This window comes from Silurus aristotelis (genome assembly GCF_946808225.1).
Source record: "Silurus aristotelis genome assembly, chromosome: 13".
NCBI classification, from domain to species: Eukaryota; Metazoa; Chordata; class Actinopteri; order Siluriformes; family Siluridae; genus Silurus; species Silurus aristotelis.
This window is the reverse complement of record NC_139586.1, coordinates 27,166,162-27,186,335: the sequence shown is the minus strand read 5'-3', so window position 1 is coordinate 27,186,335 and position 20,174 is coordinate 27,166,162. Positions and strand designations below refer to the sequence as shown.

Below are 20,174 nucleotides of genomic sequence, written 5' to 3'. Positions count from 1 at the left end.
GACCAAAAAGAGTTAAAGTGCATGTCATAAATCCGCTTCTGTTCGCTCACTTATGAGATTAAATCAGTGTGTTGTACTCAGTTGTTCCTTGCAGCCTGATTGGTTCAGGGGTAAAGTAGTTATTAGTGCTAAAGTCATACGTCAAACTCTGGGATGTTTGTGTCGACGGCACTCTGGTAGGTGGAGCTAAATAAGGTGCGCATTAACCCCTCGTGCTCAGTGCTCCTGAGATCGACTCTGGATCTGCTGTGGCCGAATAAAGCGCTATCTGAAGATGAAGGGATGTGTTTTTCCCGCTTCTAAACACCATTTTTTTACTGAGACATCCTGATTGGCTACTCAACATCCCACAGTCTTCATTTGACAAAGTTTCTGATTACTCCATATTGAAATTGTAGAAGCGCAGTGGAGCAGGAACATCTGGATTCAAATAAAGTGATGAAACAAACTAGGAAAATGTGCTAATGGGAGTTTGAATTTAGCGTTAGCATCCTGCAATTTGGCAAAAAATTTAGATTTTTAGTACTTAAAGAAAATGAAAGTATTCTACTTTCTCTCTCTCTCTCTCTCTCTCTCTCTCTCTCTCACTCACTATCTTGTTCTTAAGCTCTCTCCCTCTCTCACTCTCTTTTTCTCTCGTTTTCGCTCTCATTCTCTTCGTGCTCTCTCTACATCTGTATCTTTCTTGCACGCTTTCTCTCATTCTCTTTTTCTCGCTTGTTCTCCCTCTCTCTTGTAATCTTTCTTTCGCTCCTGCTCCTTCTCTCACACTCTTCACACGCTTCCAATCTTTCTCTCTTGCACTCTCCTTTGTATTCTTTACCCTTAGATTTATCTCTTTCATTCTCTTTTTCTTTGTTTCTTCTTTTTTCCCCACACACATTTTTCTCCCTCATTCTGTTTTGTGTTCTGTTTCTCTTCAACTCTGTCTCTATTTCTTTTACTCTCTCACCCTTCCCCACCCCTGTCTTCCCCATTCATTCCATTTTTATTTCACTCTCACCTCTAAAGACCAGGTCATTTTTGTTCCAGTCATGTAACTGCAAACATGAAAGATTAATGTGTTCGAAATCGCTTTGCTTATTGAACACCAGAGCCGTTACTGTGTGCAGGACAAACATTCTGCAGCGTCTGTTGAAGGAATATCCTGGTGTTTTATAGCATATGTGAGAGTACCACAGGCAGGAACTTCAACACATCCCTCTTCTTCTTCTTGCTCTTGTTAGGGGGGCGCCACAGTGGATTATCCGTCTCCATACCCCCCTGTCCTCTACATCTGCCTCTTTCACACCAACTACCTGCATGTCTTCCCTCACCACATCCATAAACCTCCTTCTTTGTCTTCCTCTTTTCCTCCTTCCTGGTGGCTCCATCTTCAGCATTGTCCTACTGATATACCCCATGTCCCTCCTCTGTTTATGTCCAAACCATCTCAATCTCGCCTCCCTCACCTTGTCTCCAAAACGTCCTACATGCGCTGTCCCTCTAATAAACTCATTTCTAATCCTGTCCATCGTCGTCACTCCCAACGAACATCTCAACATCTTCACCTCTGCTACCTCCAGCTCCACCTCCTGTCTTTTACTCAATGCCACTGTCTCTAATCCATACAATATCTCAGGTCTCACCACAGTCCTATAAACTTTCCCTTTCACTCTCACAGATACTCTTCTATCACAAATCACTCCTGCTATCACTCTTCTCCACCCACTCCACCCTGCCTGCACTCTTTTCTTCACTTCACTTTACTTCTCTAACACACTCTCAATTACGTTGCACTGCTGATCCCAGGGATTTGAACTCAACACATTGCCTTGTAATGTCTCATAAACTTATTTACCCGAAACTTTAAAGGTCTGTAATGGTCTATAAAAGAGATGGTTCATCAAAAAAAAAAAAAAAAAAAAAAAAAAAAAAGGCAAACAATCTAATTTCTTAAAAGTACTAAATCATGGAAATTTGCTAAATGAATAATATGAATATATTCATTAATACATATAATAATCAATAAATTATCGCTATATCAATTTGATATAGCGCTCTCCATGCAGCATGCAGTCTCACGTGTAAAAACACATGGCATCAGCAATTCACCTTTAAAAGGCCGCTCTCGTAATAACAGCAGACCGAAAGCCAAAAAAACTATCTTATGGATTTTTGCTCATCAAGCATGCTCTAACATGAAATGGGGTGTGAAGTGTAGCGGTCGTGGGCAAGTGGGGACTCATGGTGCATGCAGAAGGTCCCAAAGGTGTCTGATAGATCTGCTGTGGGGTAGAGGGAAAGATAGAGACACACAAATGGTAGGTTAGCAGGAAGCTTATGCTTCTCCGGCGTGTTTCCTTCCTGCCAGTCCTCCAGCCTTCTCCAAAACTGTGTCTCCTGACTTTCCACAACAGTAGTGCTGAACCGGCGCTGTCCATTCAGCACTACACCAGTAGTGGTGTGTCTTCTGGCCAACTCTTTGGAAATTTGACCGCGGGGTGACGTCATGACCAGGAAGCTATAAAACGCACATGGATAGCGTTTGCCTAAATAAAAAAAGAAAATGAAGGCTACTAAGAAACACTTGTTCAATAAGGTTGAGGTCAGAGCTCTATAGCAGACCACTCGAGACCATTTTCACACACTTCCAACCCATGAAAAGCATATCTTCGTGGAGTTATCTTTGGGTATTTTCAAGCTGGAACAGGATTGGATTTGGGATTGTAAGGAAAATGTAATGCTTCCACATCCAAAGATATGTGTTAACAGTTTGGGGGGAAAAAGCGCCAATTGCTTTAAATATCACGTGTCTAATAATTTTGTTCATATAGTGTACATTATTCAAATACTTTGAAAAGCTGATGAAAGTGTTTCATTAAACCCCCCTATTTTCTGTCTTTGTACTTTTACAAAAATTGCTAAATATTAGAAGCATTATTAGGATTGTACCATAGAAGCATTTCCCTTTGCTTTTAAAGCTTTTCTCTGGGCTGGCCGTGTTTAGGGCGTAGTGAAGGGACACTCGCGTTGCGCTTTCAGCGAATGGGCTTTAAAAGACGGTGTTACTGAAGTTGCATCTTTCTGAAATGTGTTTCTGTTCGATTAGCACACAGCCCAGCATTAGGCCTGCTCTCGGCTGAGCGATTCGATCACAGATGAATGGCCATGTAATTATACAGCACGCCTTTGAGAGCCAAAGCGTTTGAACAATAAAGTCGTTCAAGTCTTTTCATCTGCTGCTTTCATTCTCACTGCAGGGGATGGTGCTTTTTCTTCTGTTTCATTGCACAGTTATCATATAACTCAAACGTTTGGTATCTCTCTAGTTCCCTGCAAAAAAAAGAAAAGAAAACCCATAAACATTTCATAATCTACAGGGATTTATGATATGGTCTTTCGTCCTGTTTGTCGTTGTTCAGTCTGTTCAAGTAATTGTAGACCTTTGGGTTTGCAAAGAATTGGAAAGGCTGGTCTTGGAAAAAGATCAATTACCATCCAGTTTGGGGGAGTCTGTGCCCAGTGTAGCCTCAGATTCCTGTTCAGGAGTGGAACCTGATGCAGTCTTGCTCATCCTGTTACTCGTTCACTTTAAGGTTTGATGTTATTTGAGATGCTTTTCTGCTCCCAGTAATTGTAAAAAATTCATAAAACGAGTTACTGTATCCTCCTGGAAGCTTTTTATGCACAATTTGTAATTATATTTCAAAGGATAGCCCTGGTATCAGGAGGTTATAAAACTCTCAAGCCAGCTCATCCGATCCCAACAATCATTTTAAATTTTAAAGCCAGTGGATCAGGCATTGTCCTTATTCGAATGTTCGATGTTGACATTTCCTGCACCTCTTTGACCATTAACTGTCATTTTTGTGTATTATCCACATCATTGGCTGATCAGATAACTGCGTAAAAAAGCACAGGTGTTTGGAAGTTCCAAGTTTTTTTAAGTTTTGGAACTAGGAGATGGCAACCCTGCGGCATCAGCAATTGTTTGGAACCAGTGTGAGCTCATTAGTTCTAAAAGAGCAGTGAATCGGTGGGCAACAAGCGTTCGCTGTAAAAGCCTTTTATAAGAATAGTGATTAAAGGGAATATCGGCATCATTACCAGTTGGGAAGTCACGATCGTGTCCCGTCTGCTTTTTTAAAGAAACGTCTCGACACAGCGATGATGCGGCGGGGGCTCCTTTTAATGGCAGCTCGATATTCCCAGCCTCGATATTCTCTGGCAAGACCACCTGGGGACTTCTGTTTTAACCCCTTACCACTATCCTTAACCCCTTACCCAACCCCTTTACCCTAAACTTTATCCCTTACCCAACCCCATACCCTAACTTTAACCCCTTGTTTTAAAATATCCTCTTACCGTAACCCCGAACTTTAAAATCTAACCCTAAACTCAATTCATTGCTACTAATCCTAAACTTAACTCCTTAACCCTAACATCTCATTCTCACCTTAACTCCTAACCCCTTACACCAACCTTAACCCCTTACCCTAATCTTAAGGTTAGGTTAAAGGATTAGGGTAAGAGGTTAAGGCTGAACCCATTTCTTCGAAATGAGCAGACGAGACATGATCATGACATCCTAACTGGTAATAACTCCAAAAATTCCCTTTGTGCAGCACTCGCACCATCACCACCATTCTTATAAAAGGCCCCGCTCCACTGCTCCATTATAACTAATGGCAGAGGGAACGAACTCGCACTGGTTCCAAACAATCCTGCGTCGCCAACTCCTAGCACTAAAATTTCCCATTTTCCTGCACCATCCTGTATAATGGGCATCCTATTAGAATGAGAACTTTCAATGAAACTGCTGCTATAGAAAATATATCATCAACTGACCAATCAGATCTGTGAATGCAGCAGTGAGCTGCTATAGGACATTATATTGATTTTATGATGGTGACTTCTGTTTTTTATTCTTTAGATCAATAACCAGGTTCTTTATGGGCGGAGCCACCAAAATGCATCAGCTATAATAAAGAGCGCAGCGTCCAAGGTGAAGCTGGTGCTGCTCAGGTGAGAAAACCCGTCCCCCACACACACAAACGCACACAATCAGTATACACAACCTATAATCACAGGCCGTCTCTAAAACTGCATTCTAAAGCACACACTTTCCTTCTGTTTCTTTGTCTGAAATCTCATTACGCCTCTTCCTTGGGAGTTCTGAATGCCTGCCATTGTCCTGGCATTGAATCTTTTCTAATTAAGCTATTAGTGTGTACAAGAAGTGTTGCCATTTTTTTTTTGCACTGAATGGTACTTTGGCCATTAAATATTCACCTGCGCTAGTACCCCAAATATTAATATAGATTCTCAGAACAGCCATCTTCATGTCATGAATTGAAAGAGTGATGTTGCTACTGAGTGGTGGAAACAGCATCATGTCATCATGGGTTCGAATCCAAACTAATGCACAGCTTCCTGTGGCAGGAAATCTAGACAGAAAATTGTCTGTTTATGCTAGCCTTTCCTGGATGCTAATTGTCATATACTGGCTTGGCAAGTGACCAAATTGGCATTCCAAAAAATTCCAAAAGAAACAGATTAGTTCACATAACAGGACTCTAACAATCACTGTAGCTACTTCTGAAAACCCATTTTTAACCATTTGTTGAAAAATGTATTCAATCTATTTAGACAAAAGTATTGGGACACCGGACTTTCCCAGTCATATGAGGTTCTTCCTCAAACTGTGACCACAAATTTGGAGACACACAATTGTATAGGACGTCTTTGAATGTGATAGCATTACATTTTCTCTTTACTTTAAGAACTTCCAGACCCAAAGCTGCTCCAGAAACACAATATCCCCATGCACAAAGCAAGCTCCATGAAGATATGCATTACATGAGTTGGAGTTGAAGATCTCTAGCTATAGAGCTGGAACCCTACTGAACACCATTGGGATGAATTGAAATTACACCCCAGGCCCCATCACCTCACCTACATCAATTATTATTTCTTTAAAGCCGCTTTTGAGACAATGTCCATTTTTAAAAGCGCTATACAAATAAAAACGAATTTAATTGATTGCATAAATACCTGATTTTACTAAACACCCTTGTGGTTGAAATTTCCACAAAAATTAGTGTAACATCATCTCAGAAGAGTGGAGGTTATTATAACAGCAAATAAGGAATGGGATGTTCAGAAGGCAGAAGGTGTTCACAAAATTTTGTGTGTGTATATATATATATATATATTCGTCCCATTGTGCTCTAATGCATGCACTTTTAAATCTTTCACATAAAATACAGCAGCACTGAATCTGTTGTCATTTAATTATCTGTGTGTGTGTGTGTGTGTGTGTGTGTGTGTGTGTGTGTGTGTGAGGGGGAAAAAAACGGTAGTTTGTGTTTTATTAGAATGAATAATTGTGCTGTTGTGTGCTACATGGCTGGTGTGTTTTGGGAAAGAGAGATGGCAGGAGCGATAGCAGGGAGTATGGTGATTTGCTGCAGTGACTGGTGTTCCCCCTATACTGCCTTCTGGTAATTGGGTCGTCTGTATAACAGATGATAGCTTGGGTAGTCTGTTGAATTCGCACATAAATGTCCAGGGCTGCCTGTTAAAACCATTACAGCCTGATGGGTTGTTCTGATGATTAATAAACACGTTTACATTTTACTCTCAGTCATTTAAACACTTAGTCATTAGTGCATCATTGAGTCTATATATATGTGTGTGTGTGTGTGTGTGTGTGTGTGTGTGTGTGTGTGTGTGTGTGTATATATATATATATATATATATATATATATATATATATATATATATATATATATATATATATATATATATACAGTATGTAAATATATTGTGTATTCAGAAAGTATTTAGACTTCCTTTACTTTTTTTTTCTTTTCAATATTGTGATGTTGCAGTCTGATACTACAATCGTTTAATACAATTTTTTTTTTACCCCATAATGATGATAAGAAAACAGAATTCTACAAGTGTCTGTAATTTATTTTCATTATTATTATTTATATTACATGTACATACAGTAGGTATTAAGATCCTTTGCAACAACACTTAATAATGATCTCAGGTGCCTTCCATTTCTCTTGATTGTTTCTGAGATGTTTCTACACTGGAGTCGACCAGTAGAACAGTTTATTGATTGGACATGATTTGGAAAGAGACACAATTCTCTATAGAGGGATTCACAGCTGACAATGCATATCAGGGGAAATAAGACACGCCACGAGGTCAAAGGAACTGCCTTTCAGAGCTCAGAGCCAGGATTGTTGCAAAGCATAGGTCTGGGGAAGGCTGCCAAAAAACATTCTGCTGAACTGAAGTTTATCAAGAACACGACTCTTCCAAAAGCTGGTCACCCGGCCAAACTGAGCAATTTAGGGAGAAACGAGGTGACCAAGAAACCTGCCCAAAACTATCACAACAGTGAAGCATGGTGGTGGCGGCAGCATGCTGTGGGGGGTGTTTTTCTGCAGCAAGGACTTTGAGGGAAAGCTGAATGGTGCAAAGTATAGAGATATCCTTAATAAAAACCTGTTCAACAGCGCTCAGGACCTCAGTCTGGGCAGAAGGTTCACCTTCCTACATGACAACAGCCAAGACAACACTGGAGTGGCTTGGGAAAAACACTGTATCCTTGAGTTGCCCAATAAGAGCCCTGACTTGAACAATATTGAACATCTCTCTGGAGAGACCTGAAAGTTGCTGTCCTTTGACGCTCCCCATCCAACCTGCCCGTCCAATCCAAGAGGATTTGCCCTGAAGAATGGCAGAAAATCCCCAAATAGCAGGTTGCATCATACCTAAAAAGACTTGAGGCTGTGATTGTTGCCAAAGGTGCTTCAGTGAAGTACTGAGTAAAGGGTCTGAATTGTTATGGAAGAGAGAGTTTAGTTTTTACTTTGTCATTATGGATTACTGAGTTTAGATCAATGAGAAAAAAATCTATATTAATGATTGTTTTATCAGGCTGCAATTTGACAACATTGAATAAGCAAAGGTGTGAATCACTGCACAAATACAGGGAACGCTTTGTCACATTATACAATGAACTGCAATTTTAAACAATGCTGTAGTGCAAAAAAAAAAGAAGGGTTAAAGGAATCATTAAACCACCCACAGCATCAGATTCATTGAGTCTTTATATGATTATCCATTTTTCCTCGTCACAATGGTCGCGCATTTAGAAGCTATTTGGTAACCTAATCTCGACCAAATCAGACTCGTGCCTGGGATCTGAAATTATAATTGGGCAGAATTGTGTGACGCTCATTAGCACTATTATTGAAATTTGTAGAATCAATTTTAGGCACGAAATGATTTTCCAGAAAACAATTGCACTGCTTCTTTTTGAGTGTAATGACCTTCTACTGCATGTTTTAATTCAATTCATTTTCATTTGTATTGCACTTTTAACAATGAACATTGTCTCAAAACAGCTTTAAAGAGATAGAGTTTATCAAATTGGAAAGTGTAGGTTTAGTGCCTATAAGTATGCTCCTGAGCGAGTAGTGGTGACTGTGGCAAATAGTATAAGAAAGAAACTTTGAGAGACTCAAACAGGAACCCATCCCTCATCTGGGTGGAAAGATCATCTGGGGATCATTGTTGAGGTGTGTTGTTCAGTGATGGACGCTTAAATGTAGTTTAACTGTTCATGTAACCTGTAGTTCTGAGCCATTGTAGTAGACTGTTGATATTAATTCCAGTCCAGATCCATTCTTAAAGTTCTTGAGTTGCTCAGAAACATCTAAAAAGCTTAAGGTTGATGTGGAACCATGGTCACACAGAGTGGTCTCCAATAAAAAAAACAAAAAAACGATCCAGATGTAGGGCTTTGAGACGAATCGGATAGATCGTAAGAGAACAACAACAAAAAAAAATGCTGCTGAAGTGGAGAATATCGGAGCGGTCACTGGTCAGTCTTCATGCCATGTTAAATTAAAAATTTTAGTGGAATGCAATTATTTCCAATGGACGACGTCTCTTAGGGATGTCCACGATGAATTCCAGTAACACGGTTACCTATGTTAGGCCACCAGTCTTTAAATATTGGAAAATTTTAATTCAACTGATTTTGTCCTACATGCACGTGAAGTCAGGAGTGGAATTCTTCCACTATAATAAGAAGACAAAAAGAAAAACGAGGCGGTTTTTACTCTCACGTAGGCAGGAGCCTAGTGGCCAGATATGAAGCGTGCAGGACTAAAAGAGATAATAAGTTTCTCATAACGTTCGGTACAACTCAATTAAAAATCTTTCATCTATAATAGACACGGCTCAAGTAGCCTGAAGTGATGCGGCAAGTATGACACCTATGAACGTGAGGAGAGCACACGGGAAATCTAAAACCTGACTGCTGCATAATTTGGATTTTGCTGTGTTGAACGTTTCTGTTCATTATTTCTCTATAACTGCTTCGTCTAACACATCAGCCTGTGTCAAAGTTTAATTGCGGTGGAAAATACTATAATCTCACAGTCTAGACTTAATGCCCATTTTAGCTGGTAAACCTGTTTCTATAGAGCACCTGCTTTTTTTTTTTTTGGGTTCTGAAAAGCAAATATGTTCCATTCGTCTATACAGCAAACTCAAATGTAATCCTACATATGAAGATTTCCTTTCACCCAACAAACCTATAAATGTCCAGATGTTCTATTTGAGAAAATCAGCATTACACAATCTTGGTGTCTGGACAGTTTGTTTCTTCAAACGGTCAAACATTCTTTCTCGTGATGGAGTTCCTCCCAGAGCAGTTCAGTGCGGTGACTGGGCAGGTCATTCCATGATAGATATCACTCCAGACGACTGTTTGCTCTCTAAATAACACTTACAGAAGTCAGACGGACGCCTTTTACCCCAAACAACCCCAAACCATTTCCACCTCCATGTGTGACTGTGGGGGTGAGGCAGTCTGCTCATCTTCTCATTTCCTGTTTTCTGCCCTTCACAAGTTCTTCTGCTAGAGCCAAAAATGTCAAATTCATCTCTCCACGCAACTTTCTTCCACTTGTTCTCTGTCCAGTTCTTTTACAGCCTTTTACTATCCACAAGACTAGATGTTTCCACACTTTGTATGTGTGTGGAACCAACCCCAGCCATTAGGGTTGCACAAGTCTTCGTGCCAGTCCCAAGCCCGGATAAATGGGGAGGGTTGCATTAGGAAGGGCATCCAGCGTGAAAACGTGCCAAATCAAACATGCGGATGGTCCGCTGTGGCGACCCTTAATGGGAGAAGCCGAAAGAAAGTATGTGTGTGGTTTCTGGTTTAGTTGTAGCGCATAGATAATGTGATTTCCAAAGACAGTTTGTTTGGTGCCCAGAGACAAATCTTGTCTGAGATCATTGATTTGCTGTTTCTGCACTAAGCAGGAACCCAAGAGGAGTGTTGAAATGTCTGAAATCAAATTGCCCGTTATCTTGTGATGGTTCTAATTGCTGCTCCTGCTCATCATTTATTTCATGGAATAAAAATATTGACCAATCAGCAATTGTTATTCACACGCCATTCCCATATTTTTTGGCCCTTTTATGAAAGCAAATTCCGAATTCTGTAGCTCGGTTTAGAACTTGCCTGCTGGCGGGTGATGAAAGCTGCAAAAGACCTGTCCGAACGATGTTTTCTTGTATCAAAGGTCATTTGTCAGCCCTGATTTGATATCATGCATGAGGGGGGGGAAAAAAAGGGGAGCCTCAAAATGCATTGCCATGGAAACAATAGTGAGACAGCAGACAGGAAGAAAAAGCTCTTGTGTCGAGCTGTAATGGTAAAATGTCGCCACGCGGCACCCTGCGGTGCCTCGGATGATAAAATCGTGTTCTCCATCATTGTGAGTGATGACCCAGAGATGAGAACTCTGTTTAACCGAGATTAACCTGCTACACCCTGTTACTTACAGATTACGCTGTAACGGTACGGCACGCTGAGCATCCAGATCTTAGACTCCGCTAGATGGTTACTCAGATTCCCATAAAAAACCTGACCAAAACATGAGGATCATTTGAGCACACTGGGAACACAAATCTATTGGCTGGTGAATTGTATCGACCAGTAAAAGGCCACGGCAGGACAATGGCAACCCTGCAGTTAGAACAGGAACTGCTTTAGACACATGCGGTGGCCTCGAGGTACAACATGCGAGTGGACTAGTGTTCCATCCTGGCTGTGTTCTTGCCTTGTTTTCAGTGTTCCTAAAACCACTGAAACCTTTAACCAGGAAAAAATGGATGCTGAATATAAGCAAACTCTCAACTACTCTGTACATATAGTTGAGTAGATTATAGAGAAAACGTTAAAGGTGGAATGGTGGAAAGGTTTGAGAACCCGGGCTGAAATAAACATTCAGACACCCTTATCCAGAGTGTCTTACATATGAGCAGTTAAGAGTTAAGGGTCTTGCTCAAGAGGCCAGCAGTGGCAGCTTGGTGGTGCTGGGATTTGAACTTGTGACCTTCTGCCTTCTGTCCTTCCACTGAGCCTCCTCCTTTCTACTAATGGCTATAAGGATCAAGTATAGCATGGTTTAACTAGAACATATTTATCCCTTTACAACATTGAAATCATAAACATTTTGGAGTAAAAATACTTGAAAATGGTTACGGCACTTTGTTACTGATTGGAAGTTTGGATGATCAAACCCCAGTATCACCAAGCTGTTGGGCCCTTTAAGCAAGGCCCTCAGAAAAAAAATCTGAAATGCCAAAGGCTAATCTTGAGTCCAAATCAACAGTACATTCATATTATTCAAGAACACAACAGAGCAACATGCCTGACCCCCGAGTCCACAGTCAGGGATTGTTGAAATCATATTTCGAAGAAACCATTAGACATAAATGATGAAGCACCGCACAAAGAACCAAAATGATCTAAAAATAAAAAATGATCAGAGAAGAAATCCAGACCGTTACCCTTAAGGTCAGAAAGAGCTGTTTACTCTGCTGGAACAGTGGGATTACAGACGGATTACGATCAAATTTCCCAATTTCAAATCTTCAAAGCCTTGAGCATATCCCCTCCTGAGCTCACCTTGAGTGGAAAAACAAGCTGAACAGTAACAGGAGAAGAGGCAGTTGTAGAGAGAAAAGGACCAGAAAAGCAATGAGGCAGAGAGATCTTTCATTACACTGGGATCTCGATTAGGGATTCCCACTGTGGTCAATAGAATGCTGGTAATCCATTACAAAGAGAAGCTCTACATTTTAGGAAAACCTGTACACTGCAGGAGAAGATGAAGGCTGAAAAAGTGGTTATTGTTATAATTAAGCATTTTATAATATTTAGCAGACGCCCTTATCCAGAGCTAATCTCCAAACTTTATCAAAAGGTTTTTCCTTTTTAATGATAATCTCTCTTGTTCTTGATGTTCAATTTCAGACCCAAGATCTGATTCTGGATCAAATATGTAGGGCTCGATCTGATTGTTGGTTAATTTTAAGAAAGTTTTGTTCCTGTTTTATTTATAGCGATTAATAGCTTGCACCGTTTGGCTCCGCCCCACGGGGCGCCTCCAGGAGCTCGGCTGTTTTCGAAAAAGACGTGGCTCTTTCTCTAAACGAAGACTCTTCAGAGAAATAAATACAATGCTACTCTAAAGGTTCTCAAGATTCACATAAGATTGGCCCAAACAGTGTGTGTTCTGTCCACTTTTAATGCCATAAATGTAAATGTACCAGAAGCTGGTCTTGTTGTGCATCAAAGACGAAGCCCACTACTGTCATAGCTGGTTCCAGCTTGCACTTGGCCGTGATCCCACTGAACAAAGAAGGACGCCAGACATCATCTCTGTGTCCATACAGTTCACCAACCAACCTGTGCATCTGCCTTATCATCTTATTAGGGCTCTGCTCCCAGTGCACTAAACTGTCCACCAGTTCTCAATGGGTTGCTTGGAGGGAAAAGACACAGTTTCTGCTTTCTGCCTTTTATTTATCCAGCCTGAAGACTCAATCACGTGGCAAAAGAAAAAGGAATAAAACACACGTGGTAGGAAAATAGCTTGATGCATCCGGACACGAAGTGGAGATACTGTTACCATCCTGAAGTAACAATATCAGTACCATTCTTTTTGTTGTTATTATTATTATTGCTGCTTCTCCTGATGTTTAATTTCTCTTATATTTCTGAAAATGTGCAGATTCGTTTAATAAGTTTCGAATCCCAGCCACACCAAGCTACCACTCCTGGGCCCCTGAACAAGGCCCTTAATGCTATAGTTGCTAATATAATATAAATCGCTCTGGATAACAGCATCTGCCAAATCCATTAAGTGTAATGCCCAGGGTTGGTATCAGGGAGCTGCCTGCAAAAGGTACAAGAAGAATTCAAAAATGATTACATATAAAGATACTAGACAGACAGACAGACAGACAGACAGACAGACAGACAGACAGACAGACAGACGGATATGCTGGCTGGCTGGCTGGACGGACGGACGGACGGACAGACAGAACAGAGATAGATAGATAGACAGACAGATGGACAGAACAGAGAAAGATAGACAGACAGAACAGAGAAAGATAGATAGACAGACAGATGGACAGAACAGAGAAAGATAGACAGACAGACAGAACATAGATAGATAGATAGATAGATAGATAGATAGATAGATAGATAGATAGATAGATAGATAGATAGATAGATAGATAGATAGATAGATAGATAGATAGATAGATAGATAGATAGATAGATTGATACTTATATTTGCTAATTATAATATGCTTTATTATGTGTATTATATTTGAAACTAATAGTTTAAGTGAATAAACTAAAGATGTTTTTATTTTCATAATTTTAGTTCTCGCTTGTCATGTTACTGAGAAATCACAAATTCTCCTATGCTGAAGGCTTCACTGTGATGGAACATGTTACTTACTTACAGCTTACCCTTTATCGAAACACTGACACTGCTTCCAAAAATGCAGGATTTATCCTCACTGAAAGCATCATCATATTAATTATTACATTAAAACAACATATTTATTAAATCTGTATTTTATAATCTTTATAATGTATTTATTGCAGCTCTTCTGCAATAAATAGAATTTATCGACAAAAGCTTTTGGACACCTGATCATAAGATTGTGTGCTTTTTTTTCAAAATTTTTAAGCATTCAGTCTAAAATAAGAAATCACATATTAGTGGGAAATGTCGGGCGTCCCAATACTTCTGACCCTACTGTGTAAGTCTCTGAGCGAGTTGTTACCATATGGATTTGTTTGCAATGGTGAAATACGCAGCTCGCATCACATGATGTACATCACAAGACTTCATTTTTAGATTCGCTTTGATCCAGCGCATCTGCTCCGGTGCGTCACTTTCCCCCGTGCCGTGTTTCACAGCCGCTCAGATATCCGACGAAGCCTCAGCGGGACCTCCGTTGTGCTCCTGCACTGTTTTCTATGCTCCTTCGATTCTCCACACAAGCGTTGACATTTTTATCAGAAGCTTCTGTGTTTTCCGTTTTCAGAAAGCTTGTTCTGAGCGTACAGGAAAGAGAACCTGGGGAACTGCGTATGAGTGACAGCTGACTATTTGTGCAACATGGATTTTTTGGATTCTACGTGAAAGGGTGGGAGTTGATTGTAACGAGGGGAAAGAAAATGTGTTGATCCAGACGCCGAAGTGTGGCAGCAAATTCACAACGGACAATGTCTCGAAGCAGCTTCACACAGATAAAGATGTTTCGAAGAATAAATAGTGCCTATGAATGTGTTCCTTATTTTTTTTATTCCTAATGAGTGAGCCAGTGGCTGGGAATGTGGGAGTGAAAAACTCAGACCTCACGAGGAAGAGACCTTGAGAGACTCAAACGGGAACCCATCCTCATCTGGGTGGCACAGAATCTCCATTCATCACAGTTCCATCATGTCCAGGTGTCCAGTGATGAGAGCTTAAATGCAAAACGGTGGTCCTGATCCATTGTAGCAGACTGGTGATATTAATTATAGTCCAGAGTTCTTTAGTTGCTCTGTAACTTCATGGATCTTTAGGCTGTTGATGAAGAACCATCGAGTGGCCTCCAGTTAGATAGGAAGGCTATCAGGATTAATCAGGCAGATCAGTAGAGGAGAAAAGTGCAGGAACTCTGGTCACTGGTACCTCAGGAGCATGTTTAACTGGACAGAATCAGCATTTTGTATTAATGCAGTTCCATTTCTATACAGAGTCAGATATTATAAACATTTCTCAATGTTCAATCTTCTCAATCACTATCTATCAATTAACGTCTGTATCTCCATGTATGTAAAATAACTAACAAATCTTAAGCATCTTCGATCCATTCAGTCACTTTTGCTCCTCAAACATCAATGCTAAAGCCATGGTATTAGATTATAATCCAGAGTCCTTACAGCATTTGAATGCACCTCTCATGGTGCTATGATGTTCCTCAGGCTTTCAGATCATGCATTAACATTGTGTAGTTTTCACCTAGCCATGGAATATCCCTGACACATACTGATGTTCCAGTTTGAGGAATGGAATTCATAAATCTTCAAAACCTTAATTTAAATTACCCGTCGAATATCAGACTGGGGGGAAAAAAAGTGCGATTTTTGAGACTTCGATCGTGGTGCAGTCTGGATGGGGTGGATTCATAAACTGCTGAGCTCTTGGGATTCTCATGCACAACAGAAAATGGTGCAAAAAAACCCTTCTGTGAGCAGAGAATCTCCGGGATGAAGCAGCTTGTTGATAACAGAGGAGAATAACCAGACCGGTCTAAACCTGTTTATTCAGCAGTGTATGAGAATGTATACGGTCATTGCAGCTAATGGATATGTTGTTCCTCCTACACAGGAATGAAGATGCTATCAATCAAATGGCAGTTCCACCTTTCCCTTACCAGCCATCCTTTTTGTCCTCAAATGAGGTGCAGTATGATGTTGTTTTTATTTGTTTCTCAAAATAGTTTTTTTTTTGTTTGTTTGTTTTTTAAAGAGTTTTTGGAGTAGATATTCCCTGTAGAAACCATTTTACTGCAAGATGTTCTTTTGGTAAAAAAAAAAAAAAACCCTATGTTCACTCACACACACACACACACACTACCCCAGGCGCAATGCTAGAACATTTCACCAGAAATCCATCACATTGCATTAATAATATTAATAACACCCATGGAGCAGGTCTGAAGGAACGTCACTGTTATCATAGTCATTGTCACTGACGTCAACGTTTCCTGCTACCTACCAAAACCTAGAGGTTGCGGCAAGTTGTGATTTATTCTTTCGCGATTCTTTATTTTTCACGATGCACCGTATCTAAATTCTGATCATGGATTTTAGATTCATCCGAGCCTTCCAGAAGCTGTAACACCTACAGAGAAGCCGCAGCCCCCGGAGTGTCTCCCGGAGCCCCTGGTAAACCAGGTAAGACATCTTCAAGATTTCAAGATTTCTTTCTGCTCCAGTGGCTGACATTACCATCAAATACCCACTGCACCAGTGTGCGTCGGGCTCATCTGACTGTGGTTCTGAAGGTTCTCTGCTGTGTTTTTCAACTCATTCCACTGACCACTGAAACAACAAGACGCCATCATCGTGCCATCGAGATCAACTCGAGTGTAATGTTTATTAACGCACATTTCTCCATTATCAGCCAACATACAGAAAAATCACGCGAACAAATTTCAGTCGTACTCGCTTTTGGTCTCCAGTTTTTCGCACTTGCTTTTTCTTCAATCATTCTTAATATTTGCAAACCAGTAAGTGTTTTTTTTTTTTTCTTTTCCAACAAATTGTACAAACAGCACAACACAATGGATTTCTTGCTAAAGCCTGAACTTTTCTCAAGATCTTTTCTTAATCTCTCAAAAATAAGGGACAATACTATAGAAATTATATATTTTAGAGTAGTCAATGTTCGGCTTGTACATCAGTACAGATTTTCTGTCCTCTAAAAATAACAACCTACAGCCATTACTGTCTGGCAACGAAAGCGAGTACATTTACATTTACATTTGCGGCATTTAGCAGACGCCCTTGTCCAGAGCGACGCACAAAGTGCTTTGAGTCTCTAGCAATGAATAAATCTAGGCTGGTACGCAAACCTGGAACAAGCTAATTTAAGTGTTTTCAGCTTAAAGATAGCCAGGGACTCTGCTGTACGAACATCTAGGGAAGTTCATTCCACCACCTCGGTGCCAGAACAGAGAAGAGCCTTGGAGTACCCCCCAGGTGAACATGTCAAACATGTCAAAACTGTGTCCAAAGTGTGAATATTTGGTGTAAACATCGTTATGTTGCGCTGCCTTAATCCTCCTGGGTATGGAATTCACCAGAGCTGCACAGGTTGTTGCTGGAATCCTTTTCCACTCCTCCATAATGACAGCACTGAGCTGCTAGATGTTAGACACATGACGCTTCTCCAACTTCTGCTTGATGAAGCCCCAGAGGTGCCCGAAAGGTTTCAGGTCTGGAGACATACTTGGCCACTCCATCACTATCACCTTCAGCTTCCGCAGCAAGTCATCTTGGTGGTGTGTTTGGGGTCGTTATTGTGTTGGAAAACTGCCGTTCAGCCCGGTTTCTAAAGGGAGGGCATGATGTCATGCTTTAGAATGTCACAGTGCATGTTGGAATCCATGTTTCCTTCAATTTAACTGCAGCTCCTCAGTACCAGCAGCACTCATGCAGCCCCAGACCATGATGCTACCACCACCATGCTTGACTTTGGGCAAGACACAATTTTCTTGGTGCTCCTCACATGCTGGACACCATCTAAGCCAAACAAGTGTATCTTATCAGACCACAGGACATGGTTCCAGTAATTCATGCTCTTGGACAGGTCGTCTTCAGCAAACATTTTGCAGGCCTTCTTGTGAGCCAACTTCAGAAGAGGCTTCCTTCCTTGACAGCGGCGATGCAAACTGACTTGTTGTGGTGTGCGGCGTACGGTCTGAGCACTGACAAGAGGACCTTCCGCTCCTGCAACCTCTAAAGCAACGATGCAGCACTCAGACATCCGGTTTTTTAAAGCAACTTCTGCACCTGACGCACAGCACGAGGACTCTGTTCCGAGTGGAACCTGTCTTGGAAAACCTCTGTATGACCCTGACTACTGTACTGTAACTCAGTTTCAGGGTGTTACTGATCTTCTTCTATACTCAGGCAACTTTTATTTCTCAAATCCTCAGAGTCTTTAACATGAGGTCCATGTTGAACATCTAGTGGTCAGTATGAGGGAATTGTACTCAAAACACCTCATTTTAACTGCTTAACAAGATACACCCATTTGTATGGTTCTGTAAAGCAGACAAAAAAACATGAACATGATTAATTGAACATGTGACTTTGCATAGTTACACCACGTACAGCTGTTATCACTGAGGGCGTACTCACTTTTGTTGCCAGCTATTTTGACAGTAATGGCTGTATGTTGTTATATTCAGACGACAGTAAATCTGTACTGATATACAAGCTGCACATTGACTACTCTAAAATATATCCAAGTTTCATTTCTTCAGTATTGTCCCTTGAGAAGATTATACTTTAAAGGTTGCTGAAATGTGAGGGGTGCACTCACTTTTGTGAGATACTGTATACTTGTTCTATAAGTATATTTTTCTTATGCCATTTTGCTCTACTGATATTCACCTGATAACGTCTACCTTTATCTTTACACCGTTATAGTGCTATAATTGTGTCGTCATTCATTTACCCGCTTGGGTAAATTGGGAAATTACTATATACAGTTATTCGTGCTATGACAGTGACACCGAAATTGAGCCTAACCTATTACGAGTGTTTTAAATAAGGGCTGTCAAATATTTAATCACAACCCAACTCGCGATTAATCGTGATTAAGTGTGTGATTAATCGCAATTAATCGTGTGATTAATTGCAAAATAATCACACATTTTTATCTGTTCTAAATAGAAATGTCATGAATAAATGTGTGTTGCATTAAAGGTTTTAATTTCGCCTCTTTTATATTATTTATTTAAATTTTAGATAAAAATGGTCAAACAGAAACGCACGATGGTTTATAATGCGTTCATTTTGACTGCCCTAAATTTAAACATTGGAAATCTTTTCCATGCTGATAAATTTTTTTTTTACTGATGCTCTGATTAAACGGTTGTTTTCTCTCTCAGAATCCGAGATCTGAGTCCATACGAGTTCTCTTTTTACCCATTTCTCAAACCACAGGAATATTTCTCATTCCCTTTCATTTATTAAGTGTGGTTAAATGCCTCGTTGTTCTGGCCGGAGCTCTGAGACCGAGGTCTTGACCTACTTGTGCCTATAAGAGGAGTCATTGCTGTTTTATTGTGACCTCAGGTCCAGGAGCAGTCGTGTGAGGCCAGTCCAGAGAGCTCAGGGCCTGTAGAGACGGTAGACAAGGGTCTACAGGATGGCGAGGCTGCCTCTAAGGCCAGTGATGATTTCATTTTTACAACTTGACAAATGAACTATACTCTATTTTTCTTGCTTCTTTGCTCCATTATCTCATTGGCTTATGGAGATCTTATGTTTGGATATATATATATATATATATGATTGTTTTATTTATTTATTTATTTTCATTTAGAAGCTAAAGTCTTCAGAAAGAACGCTTGAGATTGTGGCTGAGGATGTTTCCAGATCTCCCCTGGAAAAGGTGGGTGTGTTAAAGCTTTAACATTGCCCTCGTCACCCAATTTGGGTGTGAATACCATTCTGATTAAAGCTAAAGGTCGATACTTGGAGGATAATTTCATCATTGCAGGGCCAGCAGGGCCGTCTCTGCCGGTCTAAAGTAATAAAACACTGACTTGTGCTTTATTATATTTTTGTCAAAGAATATTTATTCAATTATTCCCAATAGTCAATTGCAAGCTGTGCTGCTTTTAGGTGCAGTACAACCTAGCGTCTGTTACGTTGGAGTTTCTGTCCAATCAGATTTCAGCACTGTGGGCACCTGTAGTTTAAAGTACCTGTTACTGTTACTTTAACCAATCAGATTTCAACTCCGAGGCCCTCTAGCCGGCGTCCGATAACATCTGCATTTTCGTGTCTTTTGATTGGAAGGTCAGAGAACTTGCAGAACCCACATCTGTAGCAAACTGCACAAGCTCGAATATATTTGTGTGGATTTAATAGATGTTTTTTTTTTTTTATTCCACGACAGCTGACAGAGGAGAAGAAATTGATTTGGTCACAGATACACATACAATGGCATTTACAAGGTGGACTTTTCAGGAAAAGCTGGACATCGTGAGGA

General features: G+C 40.5%; 1 protein-coding gene across 1 annotated transcript in view; it reads left to right on the top strand.

Annotated features, from left to right (window-relative positions):
* The window catches only part of patj (PATJ crumbs cell polarity complex component), a 158,136-nt gene that overhangs the window by 108,475 nt on the left and 29,487 nt on the right, over nucleotides 1–20,174 (top strand). The window contains exons 31-35 of the mRNA XM_083558989.1: nucleotides 4,916–5,007; nucleotides 15,771–15,843; nucleotides 16,256–16,339; nucleotides 19,253–19,345; nucleotides 19,503–19,571. Of these exons, the coding sequence (XP_083415115.1) occupies nucleotides 4,916–5,007; nucleotides 15,771–15,843; nucleotides 16,256–16,339; nucleotides 19,253–19,345; nucleotides 19,503–19,571 (411 nt within the window). The remainder of the gene's footprint in view (nucleotides 1–4,915; nucleotides 5,008–15,770; nucleotides 15,844–16,255; nucleotides 16,340–19,252; nucleotides 19,346–19,502; nucleotides 19,572–20,174) is intronic.